Raw genomic sequence first — 15,114 nt, forward strand, 5'->3', positions numbered from 1 at the left:
CTGACCTGCCTGCAGGGCAATAATCACAGCCTTCACTCAGGAGGTAGAAACAATCTGAAACCCGGAGCGTCTTATCCCGGGCTTCCACTAACTCGCAGCCCAGGATAATGATGATATCATGATAATGTAATTGGGAAGAGCAGAGAAAGTCATTTCAGTTCTCTTCTGCTCAGGACCCATTTCTACTCCGTGCTGAAATTTTTTTTTTTTGTCTGTCAAAAAAAACAAGAAAAAATACAATATATCACACTACATTTTCTTAGGGGTTTTTGTTCCGCAAAAACATGACATAGACAGGAGTCAATTAACTGCACAAGTGTAAGGTTTCTACTGTATCATGGGAAGTAACAGGGGAGTTGTGTAGTTTACAAAAATTAAAACGCACATCCCACTGCCAGCTGCATGACTTAATTTTTATGCAAATTTTTTTTAAACTGACCAGTCACCACCCCTAAATCCGCCCCCTCATGAATACGCCAGACCGCTGCCCAGGTCAGAGAAATCAGTAGTTGGATTTGACACCCAAAATGTTAACTCAAAAAAAAAAACCCGATTGCTTGAGAATGATTGGGGGTGAAAAAATTCCAAACTGCACCATAACCTACTAAAGTGTGCAAAGAGGTGCGGTTGAAATGTCCAGTTCACACTGGTCGGAAGGCCTCTTAAGTATTCGGTATCTGCCCATAATCAGGGTCGGCTCCAGGTTTCAGCAGGCCCCTGGGTGACAGAGCCTCAGTGGGCCTCTTTGCAGTAAACTCACATGGTCGCATAAAAAAATTCAGAAACCAAAAGTCTCCCGTTCATTAAAATTTCTTAATTTATCATACCAAACAGCCCCCATATGGTGAGCCTCCTCACCCCCTATGGATTCATTAGATACAGCCCCAATCACCCCCATGGATTCCTTATCTACAGCCGCACCAGCAGCTCTGGGCCACGGCTCAGCCCAGGTATGCCCCGTGCTGACAAAGGCCCTTCCTGTCCAGCACTGTGCAGCTCTGGATCGGAGGAGGGGGAGGGGGGAAGGCACAGCAGTGCTGACTGTGTTTTATTGATTAGGTGAGGCAGCAGAGCAGAGTGTGTCAGTGTGTTTTATATCCATCTCATGACTGATTTGTCTCATCTCTCTCTTTCTAGGTGTCAATATTAGAAGGATATTCAGAAGCAGCTGAACCCTGTAACCTGATAATCTAAGCACATTGTCAGCACACAGCATCTCATAGCACAGAGGGATCATGAAGTGTCTGCTTAGCAAGTCCCCGCCCACACTGCTAAATTCTACACTGACTAATAGAACCAAAAACAGCAATAAAACTGACTAAAGTAAGGGGCTAAAATGATCTTTATTGTGTAAACATCACTAGGTGATTGAGATTTGAGAACTTTCTTTCATGGGCAAACCCCTTTAAGTCTCAATATTTTTTAACAACACCGTTTTCCACCTCTACTGGTGAACCCATGTAAGCTCTAACAGGTGGTATTACAGTTACTAAATTTTCGTAAACAGTTTCTTTACCGTTTTTTGATCTCGACTATAATGTTTCCTCGTTAATATCATCACAGAGCCTTCTCCCCCCCCCCTCCATAAATTCAACACGAGAAGCGACATCAATTCACACCTGACGATTTTACTAGCCTTAAAAGATGAAGTAATCTTTGCGTGTATGTCATTAAGCAAAAAAAAAAAAAAAACCCTGATGCTGGTGGTGGGTTGTGCTGGAAGCCGGCTCACTGGCTCGTCTTTTTCACATGGGCAGTACTTGTTGACAAAGTGCTACAAAAGGCATTTCAGATGGTAACAGCACAAACCTAATGTGTTATCTGCTCAGGCCTTTTAGCAAATTTATTAACACTATTAGCCGTTTTACTTCACCTTCCCGTTAGTGTGAACTCCCATCACTTACTTAGCCAGGTTTATTAAATACCTGCTGATTAAACAAGAGTCAAAGCGACTGATAGGAAAGCTGTAATGACGCGCGAGCTGTAAATAAAGCTACAACGTAATGAATATTAACAAAGGGGGGGGGGGGGTTACAATACATTATATGCATCTTTATCGTATAAGCTTTTAAGTGGCACTGATACGGTCTTTTTTTCTTTTTTTACTGCTGCACTTTAGGCTCTAATTTACAGGAGACTATTTTAAGAAGGCGGAAAAGGTCTTCTGAGATGCGAGAGTCAAAAGATACAATGATACCCGGATAATGAGCGCTGACATTAATATATGAAAAGGATATAATAATAAAAAAAAAAAAAAAAAAAAAAAAAAAAGAAAAGAGAAACGACACCAGGGTCCGTAGTGCATAGATTGTAAACTTTAAGGCAATTAGAAGCTTTACATCTCTCCGCTTCTCTTCAAGTGCCTGTAAATCGCCATAAAACATACAAACATACATCCAGGGGCCCGGGGATGGTCTGCTTATTGTACACTGGAGGAGCCCATCCTTTTAATGCTTTAATTTTGTGAGCATTAAACAAGTAGTGTGAAAAACAAGCGGCATGTAAACGAGCGCGGCTGCGTCTGCTTCAGCGCTGAGCCCAGGCAACCTGTTATAGGAGGTGTTAATTGGCAATAGGAGTACAAGTCAGAAGCATGTTCCCCATTGTCCAAGCCCAGCGAGGCTAGGTCATTAAAGTGGAAATGAATTCTTTCCCGCTGATTTAACCCTTTGCAGGATCAACCGTCGGCTCGGGAAGCGGCAGGGGGAAAATTAACTCTGGCCCCCGATGTTAAACAAAGCGGGAGCAATAATTAAAAGTGGGTCCATCCCAATCTCGTATAAACTGTACTTTTTCAGACTTAAAAATTTAAAAAAAATAAATAAATAAAAAAATCAAATATCCAAAAGGTCAACGGTCCTACAACTAACTTACTTAGCAATGCAAAGCGACAAACAAATGTAAAAATCCAAAATTCATGCCTACATTTTTTTAAAGAAAATTTGGGGTCACCTTACGATTAGATATAAGAGAACCCGACGTGTTTGGGTTTTAGCCGCACGACCTACGGATGCCACCAGCACTACCCATGATCAACCTGAACCCCAAATGTTGGGTCCGCTCAGCTTTACTTATGATGTTTTTTTTTTTTTAACAACTAGGCAGAAAAAATGCAGTACGAGATATATTCTGCAGAAGCAAGAGATTATACAAATAATCATAAATAGAAATTTATCGATGAAGCACAGATCAACTGATCATCACCGATTTGGCACCAGAAATCACACCCACTAAATGGCTCATGTTAATGTAAAATGTTGCCATTGACCAATTCATCTTCAGTGGCCACTAGAGGGGAGATGTGGTATTACAGGTACTCAATGCAGCCAATTAGTGGCCACAGCAGTCACAAGCCCCGCCGCCGAAGTATTCATAGTAGTAAGTCATGTGATGACTTTATTGGCTGGGGCGGATACTTGCTCCCAACATGGGTCAATCCCTGGAAAAATGGGACCACAGTGCTAAAAGTGTAGTATGATTATTTTTGTTAGTTATTGTTGTTGAAACGTTTCTGATTAATATTCTCAATTTACGGCTCATGCTCATCAAGTATAACCAAGGAAAGGAACGGATAATGAAGGGATGCAGGAAACACAATCCTATATAATAACAAAACCATTAATCTCATTTTGATGTAAAAAGGTTCTTCTTGAAGCTCTCTACCAGTTCCTGCTGTGACCAGCGCCTTAGGCAGGCTATTCCACAGATTAACAGCTCCTACAGTAAAGAAGCCTCGTCTCCTCTGGTGATTAAAGTGTGTTTTTGGTGATTAAACTGAAATAACTTTTCACCATATTTTTTTTTTATGGACCATTTATACATTTATAAAAATGTATCATGCTCCCCCCCCCCCCCATCCGTCCCCTGGCATCTGTTTTTGAGACCAAATAAATCAAGTTGTTTCAGTTGTATCATTTTTGTGGCTCTCCGATGTACCCTATCCACCTCTAGGACTTTGTTTTTATGGACTTGTGTTCAGAACTGAACCCCATATTCCAGGTAAGGTCAAAGCAATGCCTTGTACAGTGGTAATATTACATCCCTGGCATAGAGACAAGACCTCTTCTGATACATAAAGAACCTGCTGGCTGTGTACATCAATAAGGATAGATATATACGTATACATACCTAATCTAGGGGGGAAAGACACGGCATGCATGGGCTTGATGACTTATGGAGAGCATATAGAGGCGGTCCCCTACTTAAGGACTTACAGACAAGCCATAGTTACAGACAGACCCCTCTGCCCCCTGTGACCTCTGGTGACCTCTCTGGATGTTACTATAGTCCCAGACTGCAATGATCAGCTGTATGGTGTCTGTAATGAAGCTTTATTCATAATTCTTGGTCCAATTACAGCAAAAATTTTAAAACTCCAACTGTCCAATTGGTCTAGAACTTCAATTATAAAATATACAGTTCCGACATACAAGTTCAACTTAAGAACAAACCTCCGGACCCTATCTTGAATGTAACCCGGGACTGCCTGTACAAGCACAGACCAGTAAACGTATTTGCTAAACTCTGTACATGTAGCGGTACAGTATGGCCAGGAACAAGTCAATGGCTTCAGTCTAAGGTTTTATAGATGACGCAGGTCAAGACGAAGAGAAAAAAAAGTGTCCAGGTTGAATTCCGTAGTTCTGATTTATTTGCCCGATCGCGCACACAGTGATATGACAGATCTGTGTTGTACGAGCCAGTCTATAGGATCCATACAGCCCCTCCAACCCAAGGCCAAGTGCGATTCTAATACATTTACAGGGAAGCACTTTATACATAAGCATCAACATACATACATAACATGCTACACACTCGTTATCACAGTCACAGGTTCCTCAGATACCTGGGAGAGTCCATCTATATGGCACACACATTTATAAAATGATTGTTTTAATCTGTTCAAGATTTTTTTCCAGGTACAAACAATAAGTCAATGACACAAGGGGGTGATAACGTGTGATATCTTTCCTTATTTACTTAATGGAGTCATAAATGACTCTCCAGTGATGCGCTATCCCCGCTGCCCATCATGTTCCCGGACAGAGGCTTCTCTCACCAACTATCACGGGCCGAGATTTTATGCAGCACTAACATGAACTGTCCAAACCAGATAATGAATTTGGCGTCTATTACTTTAGATACAACCATTGATAATGGTTAATTGAACAGGATACGTTGAATAGATTGTCCTATAGCTGGCACAAAATAGAATAGAAAATATGTGATATGGTGAAAGTTTTCTTGGTCACGTGGATAGCGGATAAAAGTCTGACCGGTGAGCGCCCTAGCAGTGAAACCGGGAATTCGATATACACCAAACGAGTAAAGCAGCTGGTGGCACATGGTCCCCATTCATCTCTATGGCACTGAGATTGCGGAGTGCAGCACTTTGCTACTTCCAGTCCCTTGAAATGACCCATCAGAGCCAAGCCACAAGACAATGACCACCATGACAGGAGAGGTCGCATGGGAAGGTAGAGGACATATTCCAGGTAGAAGTGTAGAAAGAGCAGAGCTTGATCTTAAATTTCAAAATTCAGTCTCAACTCATCTTCTACTTCATCCTTTGTATCCCTAATATGGAGCCGCAATGGGTAAGAGCAAAGCATATGGTTGGCTGCAGGGTCTCCCTCCATCAGCTGCTATAAGCTGAGCAGGCGTAATGGTTGTCATGAAACAGGAGGCACTGGCTGAGCACAATGACACAAATGTTTCACAATTGGTGAAACATTAAAAGTGAAAAGTCACTTTATACATAGACGGGTATCAGGTCCCGATCACTTATCTGTAATTTTTGACGGCCGCTTCCAAAAAAATTTCCTATAATGGTTTTTTTTTTTTTGTGTGTGAATGTGGATATTCACGCGTCCCCCGTGTCGTATTTAGTCTTGTGCGACTGGCAGGTCTTACAGGTCGGCATATATATTATGACTGTGTTCTCAGAAGCTGTAGAAAACTGTTTCTTCTGGATCTATTTAATGACAAGCCTCGGAATTCACTTTCCAAGGAGTTGCCATCCATGTTGCCCTTATCCTGGAAGTAGCCCAACTATCCCATCTGATAAAATACACTCACAGATGGGAGAACATGATAGATAATTGGCAACCGGGAGAGGAAATCTAGTGGCTATTGCCATGCGAGGCTCCTACCTCGCCAAATCAAAGAGCATGACACTGCGAACAGAACTTGGGTTTAGCGCTGATTATTTAAAGGGGAAGGAGCTGCTATTCCAACAGAATAAGCATACGACGCAGAAGTCTATCAGTTTCTCAAACTTTTCAATCTCTCTGCTTGCTGTCATTCTAGGCGAGCCTGGTCATGTGACGGCTGGTTAGAAAACTTGTGCACTGACGAGCCGCTCCCCTCTGACTATGGCGGGTATAAAAATGACCCCCTGCGTATAGAGCGACAGGAATAATCCATTTTATAACTACTATTACATCAGGAAAACTCGCTACGTGGACAGCTTAGCTCTATGTTCCCTATACATCTGCGAGGTTATAAAACGTATACACAGGTGACCGCCGCCATTCTCCAACTGTGTCAGCGTTTACCAAAATTTTTCCAACCGTCTTCCGAGGATTGGTAAGATGTGAATCAGATCCACACAGAATAAGCCAACAGATCAATAGCGCCATGGACTATTACGTCGGGATACAATCGTTTCTTCTACCTTTGCCAAGTGCGAAGTCAAGTAACAGGAGAATCTCTGCGACGCCTGAGGAAGCTAAAGCCGCGTGCAGACTACAGCCAGGACAGGAAAGTGTTATTTGCTGCTCTGCGCATATGATTTACGCTACATGTTTCTTAAGGAGCATTAAATTACCATTTTGCTAATTTCTCGGCAGAATCAATTGTATGAGGCCCATATGTCGACCTTTCAGACACATTTTCTCACATTTTGGAGAAGACAGAAGCTGGAATCAAGGAAGTTAATTATGACATCATTAAAATGCGCGTTGAGAACTCCTATGGCACAAACAAGGTGAGAAACAACCCCCCCCCTCCCGTATTTCGTCCTTACACAAAGGTCGGGGGGGGGGAGAGGAGACAAAGATCACAGGCGGGCACCTCATCTGCCCCACTCCGGGGTTAAGCTGTGCCACCAGATGTTCAGAAAGACAAGATTTTTATGCCAGATGAGGCTGATGAACGAGGCATCAAAACTGAGGGTTTTTTTTTTCTTCTCCAAAATTTGGGCACTAGAAAGGTAACCTTTATCCAATCCATGCAAGGGATTCCTGGATCCTGTATGTCACCACAAATGACTTTGATTGTGACTTCTAAGTATATTGGAGCAGCACAGCAGGGATCACCAGAGGTCACCAACTACTGATCCAAAAAAATCCTGTACAGTACTTTGTAACTATCTAAGAGAGCTTCATAATAGAAGGGGGTATCCAAAAAGGCAAAAAAGAAGGCCAAGCATGTACATATAGGTTTATGCTTTCTTATAACCATATAACCACTTCATTTTCTTTGTGGAAATTGAAAAAAAAATTATTTAAATGGACTTTATCACGAGAAGACAAAATCACTTTTTCTCCGACCAGCAAAACAAACTAGACTAAAATAGTCTAACACTTCACTTCTCAGCAGTCATGCATCTCATTGTAGTCCTTCTTATGATGGTAATAACCCTTATTGTACACACAGACACATATACACATATATGAGACAAGATCTCTCATTAGCATCATTTTAAATGTTGACTTTAGAAGGAAAGAGGCCATGGATAACAAAGAAGATTCCCACAGTCCCGATGCCTGGATCCATGAGTAATGTCCCTGGTTTATTACAATGGATTTTTAAGGTAGATTTCTTTTAAATAGTGTTTATTGAGAAAACTACAATGGCCCAAGTCTCCTGGGCCCTCGTGTTCTCAATACATCTACAGAACTGTATAATATATACAATATACTGATAAAGCTAAGATTTTCCCAGATAAAGCGAAACTTTATAATAAATCTACCTGCCATCCCATCCCTTGATGACATTTCCCTGAGACTTCACATTATGGTTGTTTCACACTATGTACAGCTGACCCCACAGCTGGGGACGGGATTCCTTGTACCATATCGATAAATGATGCAAAGAGTCCCCTCTTCCCAGCTGAATAGCAGTGTTGACGCTAACAGAAACAAAGACTCCTTGCTAAATGACCTCCGATGACTTATATGGGAACTGTTGGTGGGGAAGTGCATACAGTAATGATTGCCCTCCATCCACCAGAGGGCAGCAGGACATGGGACGTCACAAAAAAAACTTTGTGGTCACGTGACTTGCCATTCCCAAAGGCTTTACAGAAACTTTACTACGATAAGTACCATATGAGCAACTCTTCTAGGGCCTTTTACTTACCGTGGGAATGTTTGGTGAGAGTAGTCAACTAGTAGCAACTACTATACTATATCAAGGCCAATGTTAGAGCATATTTAAGTCTGTTCATGGAGTCCTCCTGCCCTATTACATGCTGCTTGCAGATAGGACACTAATAATTTTTCTATATCACCATCATATTCCACTTTACATACCATAGGACACATATACAGATAAAACATTACAGAGCATAAACATTGTACATATATGTACAATCTGCTCAGCTTCTCCTGCTCTGTAACATGCTGCCTGCAGATAGGACACCATGTACAATCTGCCCAGCTCCTCCTGCTCTATATCATCCTGCCTGAAGATAGGACACCATGTACAATCTGCTCAGCTTCTCCTGCTCTATAACATGCTGCCTGCAGATAGGACACCATGTACAATCTGGTCAACTCCTCATGCTCTATAACATGCTGCCTGCAGATAGGACACTTTGTACAATTTGCTCAGAATTGTTGATATGACATGTTTAATTTAGTCAGAATATTAAATTAACTAATGTCACATATTGGAACCCATGTTACAGTATCACAAAAAAGGGGGAAAACTAAGAAGAAGGAGTAGTGTACCGACCTGCCCGAGTCCAGGCATTCCCCCTCCGAGCCTTAGTAGTCGATCCATAAAGATCCTAAAAGATAAACATACAAAAAAAAAAAAAGGATGAAATGGGCCGCACCTTATCACTTAAATTACATTCACCTTCAATCACTCAGTATGCCAAAAATATTGGTGGTAATTACAGCACAACATCAGTCTTCCTGTTAATTAACGCCACATATTAATTCAAGAAGCTGTCTCCTCCACTAATTAACAGACAGTGTTTGCTTCTTTAGGTTTAGTTACCAGAAGTCAGAAAAAAAGTTGTTTTTTTTGAGGCAATATTTTAACCGAAAAGGTATATATATTTTTTCTCTTGAAAGAGCAAAGCGAAGAAGCGGCGCCCGGGCGGCTCGGTACTGACTGCGGAGCGGGTTTGTTAGGATAGAAAAAGCCTCGACTCTTACATCTTACTTAAGATTAACGTTCTCATTAGTGGATCCTTCACTAATTAACTTTACGCTTGTCACTTTTCATCAAAACTGCAAGTGAGAGATAGCAGGAGAGAAATGAACTCTAAAGCAGCGATAAGGTCCTTAATTTGGAGACGGCTTGTATTTTCAGGGTGATTAAAAGTTTGGGGGGGGGGGTGTGTGTTCTGAAATTTTTATCCGTGCCAATACTAATGGGTCGAAAGATGTGCTCAGCCAGGGATCCTGGAAAATGGACCGTGGACACAGAATCATGTCCATCAATGCTGCTATGAGTCCCTTATGGGGCTGAGATGAGGATGTTTGGGATAACGTTTGCACTAGTGCATGATACCCATCGGCGTGATTCAGCAAAGGAGTGAGCTTCACTTTGTAGTCCCCTGGTCCGAGGAGGCCACTCATCACTGGACGCAGGCCTGAAAACTTGCCGGGAGCCGAATCCAGATGAATATGTTCCATGGAAAACCCCTTTAAATAGGCTGCTCCAAGTATTTAAGTGGCTCCTATACCACTGAATGGAGCTTCAAGACACTTGCAAGAAACCCAGTTCTCTGGATCATGGGGGTCCTGTTATCGTGATATGTGGGTATTCCAACAGTCGGAACATTACTGATCAGATTGTTATATCCTACCCTGTGGATAGGGAATGACTTAAAGGAAATCTATTGAAATCCATCATGAGAAACCAGGGACACTTACTCATCCAGGCACAGCAACTGTGGGAATCTTCTTATATTTGTTATCCTTGGCCTCCTGCCTTCTAAAATCAACTTTTACAATTATGAAAATAAGCCTGAAGGGTTCCTGGTGGGTGTTACCAGAGACACTCAGTGCTGTAGCTTCACAGGCTGTTACACTGTGTAGGTGCACCTCCTTCACAATGCGTTAGTTTACAGCAGCTAGAAGGAGAAGTGCTGGGGAAGACAATGTAACAGCATGTGAAGCTGCAGCGTATTATTAAAAAAAAAAAAAAAAAAGTAGATTGTAGAAGGAAAGAGGCCATGGATAACAAATATGTGAAGATTTCCACAGTTGTGGTGCCTGGATCTATGAGTAAGTGTCCCTGGTTTTGATGGCAGATTTCCTTTAAATAGTTGCTACTCTCCCTTATGTCAAATTGTGCCCTATAAATCTAACCCTAGGCATGAAGTGACAGACATCTAGGACTCCTATGCCTCAATGTTCTCAACACATTTACAGAAATCCATATTTATTACAGAAACCCTACAATACGCTGATAATCCCCCTATATTCCTATACAAGTAATAGGAGCTATAGCAGATATACGAGATGACAGATAAAAGCCAGACTACGGGAACAATGATATGTTATGTCATTCGCTTATTTTTGAAGAACACATATGCTCCTGAATTGGAGGAAAGAAAAAAAAAACTACTTGCATGGAAGTCTTCCAACATCTATGTCTACCACTACACTGGAGGAATGAAGTATAGTCTGACATTAAGGGAAGAATGACAACAGACACCGCTCCTCGCGTCCCGCATGTCACAACCGGGGACTGTCACATTTCATTCATTGTTTTTGGATGTGGTTATATATCTACTGGGGGGGGGGGGAATTATAATGTTTCCATACAAAAGCATTAAAACCTCCCTCATTACAACCCATTACTATACAATTTTCAGATATAAAGATGTTGGTTCTCCAAACTTTTTTCTCCAGAAACCGCCAATATTTTTATGATATCAGGTATAGGTCATAGACATCCAATCCGATTTACAAGATGCCTAAAACAATCTCATACACAACAATGGGATCAGCTTTGATGTCAGTTTCACAATGGATGGCTGGATATACAGGTAATCAGCCCCATGAAGCTTTAAAGGGGTTGTCCTGACTTTACAACGGACCATCGGTATCAGAGTAATGAGTCTGACCTCCAAAAGCAACCAGAACCAGAAGAAGCTGGGGGCAGACAGCGCCATCTGCTGCATAGTGGTGAACAGCGGGTACTGAAGCTCAGTTAACAGGGATAAGAGTTAAACCGCATTATCTCAATCCAACCACTTCATGCTGCCGACTCCATATATGCTGGTAGATTGGGCACTGCTGTAATGGTCAGACACCACCCATCTGCTATTGATGACCTACACTAAAGGACATGTCATACAAATTCTATTCTCAGGCTGAACTATTTATTCAATGATGGTGCAAACACTTACGCAAAATATTCTGTAATCAGGAATGTTGTTCTGGTTAAAATAAGCTCCATGGTTTCATTTCAGGGCATGATAATGATTGGTTGGTCAACACTTGGACAACAAACGAAAACTATTCATATAAACGGGAACCAGAATGGTGAGTGGAGCCAGGAGCACACACTGCCGTCCCCTCTGTATTTTCCTGGGGATTGATCTTCAATATGACACGTGTGTAAGGGGCCAGTCCACCTCGACATCCAAAACAGACCTTTAACAGAAATCTACCGGTAGCTGGAAGGCAAATTACAAGCGGTCCTGTACTTAAATACACCTGACTTACAGACAACCCCTAGTTAAAGACGGTCACCTCTCTGGATGCTTTCCTATAGTCCCAGGCTGTAATGATCAGCTGTAAAGTGTCTGTAATTAAGTTTTATTGATAATCCTTGATCCCATTGCAGTAAAAAAAATCTGGAACTCCAATTTTTTTTGCCTGGATCTACAATTATACAATATACAGTTTTGACTTAGATTCAAATTAAACTTGAGAACAAACCTATGGAACCTATCTTGTACGTAACCTGGGGACTGCCTGTACACCGAAAATACTCACCTACTCTCCTCCTCACCTTGATCCCTGCACATCGAGTGAAGACCAGCAGCGGGAAAAAGATGAAGAGGAGTGTAAGTGAAAATTATCAGTGTAAATTCCCTTACAGCTACTGTTAAAAGAAATCTATCATTAAAATCATCATGATAAACCAGGGGCAATTACTCATAGATCCAGGCACCATGACTGTGGGAATCTCTTATATTTGTTATTCATGGCCTCCTTCCTTCTAAAATTAACTTTTAAAATTATTCTAATGAGTCTGCAAAGGCTACTGGGCTGTAGCTTCACAGGCTGTTACAGTGTGCAGAAGCAATTCCCCCTCCCACTGTGCTGAAACTTTCTTTGCTGCAGTGAGAATACATCAGGCCGAGGAAGGGGAAGTGCAAGACAGTTTAACAGCCTGTGAATCTGCAGCACACAGTAGCTCTAGACACTGCCTTATGAGCCTTTGTGGGTCATTAACATAATGTTAAGTTGATTAAAAAATAAAAAGGAGGCCATGGATAACAAATATAAGAAGATTACCACAGTCACAGTGCCTGGATCTATGAGTAATGTCCCTGGTTTACCATGATGGATTTTAATGGGATAATTCTATTAAGGGGTCTGTAAAAGGGTCTATTTTTTTTCTATGGGCCTTTGGGAGTGGAGTGTGAAAACATTCTCACTTCAATCTGGTTTAGCACAGTGCATCAGGATTATATGCCGAGGCTCAGTAACTACAGTGCGTTTTCCCTCTACAGCCTACATCTTATAGCCATAGGATGTACCGGGGCCAACATAGCGCTGCATTACAGCAGAGCCTCTGTTTACACACCGAGACCATCACTGATGGGTGTCACCCATGACACTAAGTCACTCTAACTTAAAGCGTCAGATCCACCCAAGGTTTTGATTTTTTTTTTTTTTTTTTTACTGTCCAGGTTAGGAGGAGTGGATGAACCTAAAGTTTGGATCCGTCCATCTATCAACAACCCCTTTAATTGCTGCATATCACAGAGCAAAATGATGTAACTTTTGCAACACAAGGATAAAGCTCTTCCCCCAACTGAGATGTCTGGTACCTGCAGAGTAACCCCCATTACTAGAGATGAGTGGACCCAATGGACGGTTCCGGTTCGTCTGCCTGACCTGGAAACATTGCCGGATTGGTGGCCGAACAGCCAATCCAGCAAATTGATGCCTCTAATTGCGTCATTTTGCTGCATTGGTCATTTGCCCCCCAAACCAGAAATATGTACGGGTCAGGCGAACGAGTCAGTCCACTCTTGTGGGAAGTGAGCCTTAGAGTCAGTTCACACAGGGTATTTTGGTGCCAATTTTCCCAAAAACATTTCCTACAATGATATCAATTGGAAACTGTCAGCTCCAGTGCTCAGATTTCTCCACTTACAAAAAAAGGAGCATCAGGTTCTACTAAAAACTTTGCAGAAAATCAGAGTCAAAATCCCAAGTGTGAGAATACGAGGCTGCGTTCACACGATTTACACGCAAATTCAAGCGCAGTGTATGAATTTAAAGTTCATGAAAGTGAAGATTGACTGGACGACCCCACGAGTTGCTGAGTAGTCGTGAGCCCTAAATAACGAGTACAGCAGGGAGCTGAGGTGTTACTGGCATCTAGGGGTGCGTTTACCTTTATGGTGGGGGCCCCAAACTGATGTCCTCGTGATTAGAGACGAGTAGATGATCTGTAGTTCGGCCGCACGATATGGACATGTTACCATATTGGCCAATTTGGGAAATTGTCGCTCCTTCCTACGGCCATGATTGGCCAGGGTGATCCGCTAATGGGTCCGGGTCGTGCACCTAAACACAAACAAACTACCGGTCCACTCATCTCTACTTGTAGCCAAAGTTCAGAGGTCAGCATGGGGTACCCCAAAATACCCAAACTCCCACGGCCTGTACTGTCCAATGGGGAGGCTGCTTACAGACTACAGCTACAATGACTCCCCTTTGTGTTCTCAGGCCTCTGCTTGCTGTCAGTGAATGGAGGAGGCTGCTCCGGGCACCCACCATGAGTCTGCACATTCCCGCCTCAGCCTCCTCCTCTGCCCCGCCGCCCCCACATCTACCGGCAGTGACCGCCACACACACAGACAACGGGAGAGAGCTCAGTGGTAGACGAGTTACTCCACACACAGGCCTCAAAACACTCGGCGTGACGAAGTACTCAAGCCCCAGGCTGCAACTGCGGCCTAGTGCCCCCCTCCGTCTCCTGAGCACCGCACCGGCAGTGTGTGAGGGGGATACCGGGCGGGCATGTGGCGTCTGGCCGCCGCTTTACCTGTGAGGAAACTTTTCGGTAGAAGAGCGAGGATTGCTCGGACAATGGTCTCCCGGCGCCGCAGTGATTCAGCCCGAATTCATTCAATGCAGAGTAGAGTGTACTATCCGGCGGCTGCAGGACCTGGCGTGACGTCAGCAGCACGTGACTCTGGCACCACGTGACCGGGCTCTTGCGTGGGAGGGGCCAGTATAGAGTGTAATAGTAGTGCGGGGTGTGACGTAGGAGGAGGGTAAAGCGAGTGTACGGATACCGGGAGGGTCTGGAGTAGGGGGGGGAGAAGAAGGGTCGGGTGTGCCCTGATGAAGGTTCATAAATATCAGGAGCCTAGAACGTCTCTTTAATGGAAATCTACCACCAAAACCCATCATAAGAAACCAGGGACACTTACTCATAGATCCAGCCACCATGACTGGAGTAATCTTCTATTTATGTGTTATCCATGGCCTGCTTCCTTCTAAAAGCAACTTTTATAATTATGTTAATGAGCCCAAAGGGATTTGGGGGCATTACCACAGTCCCTCTGTGCTATAGCTTCATAGGCTGTTACACTGTGCAGGAGCACTTCCCCCTCATGCCGTGTGAGAGGAGAGGAAGCAGGGGGAGACAATGCGTGAAACCAGAGCATGGAGG

At 43.0% G+C, this 15,114-nt stretch overlaps 1 protein-coding gene across 1 annotated transcript in view; it reads right to left on the reverse strand.

Annotated features, from left to right (window-relative positions):
• Positions 1-14,644, reverse strand: part of PSMD14 (proteasome 26S subunit, non-ATPase 14) — a 49,505-nt gene extending 34,861 nt beyond the window's left edge. Inside the window, exons 1-2 of the mRNA XM_072121887.1 lie at positions 14,482-14,644; positions 8,962-9,016 (exon numbers count right to left, since the gene is read on the reverse strand). Of these exons, the coding sequence (XP_071977988.1) occupies positions 8,962-9,009 (48 nt within the window). The 5' untranslated portion in view covers positions 9,010-9,016; positions 14,482-14,644. The remainder of the gene's footprint in view (positions 1-8,961; positions 9,017-14,481) is intronic.
• Positions 14,645-15,114: the final 470 nt, after the last annotated feature.

Source organism: Engystomops pustulosus, chromosome 8, assembly GCF_040894005.1.
Source record: "Engystomops pustulosus chromosome 8, aEngPut4.maternal, whole genome shotgun sequence".
NCBI classification, from domain to species: domain Eukaryota; kingdom Metazoa; phylum Chordata; class Amphibia; order Anura; family Leptodactylidae; genus Engystomops; species Engystomops pustulosus.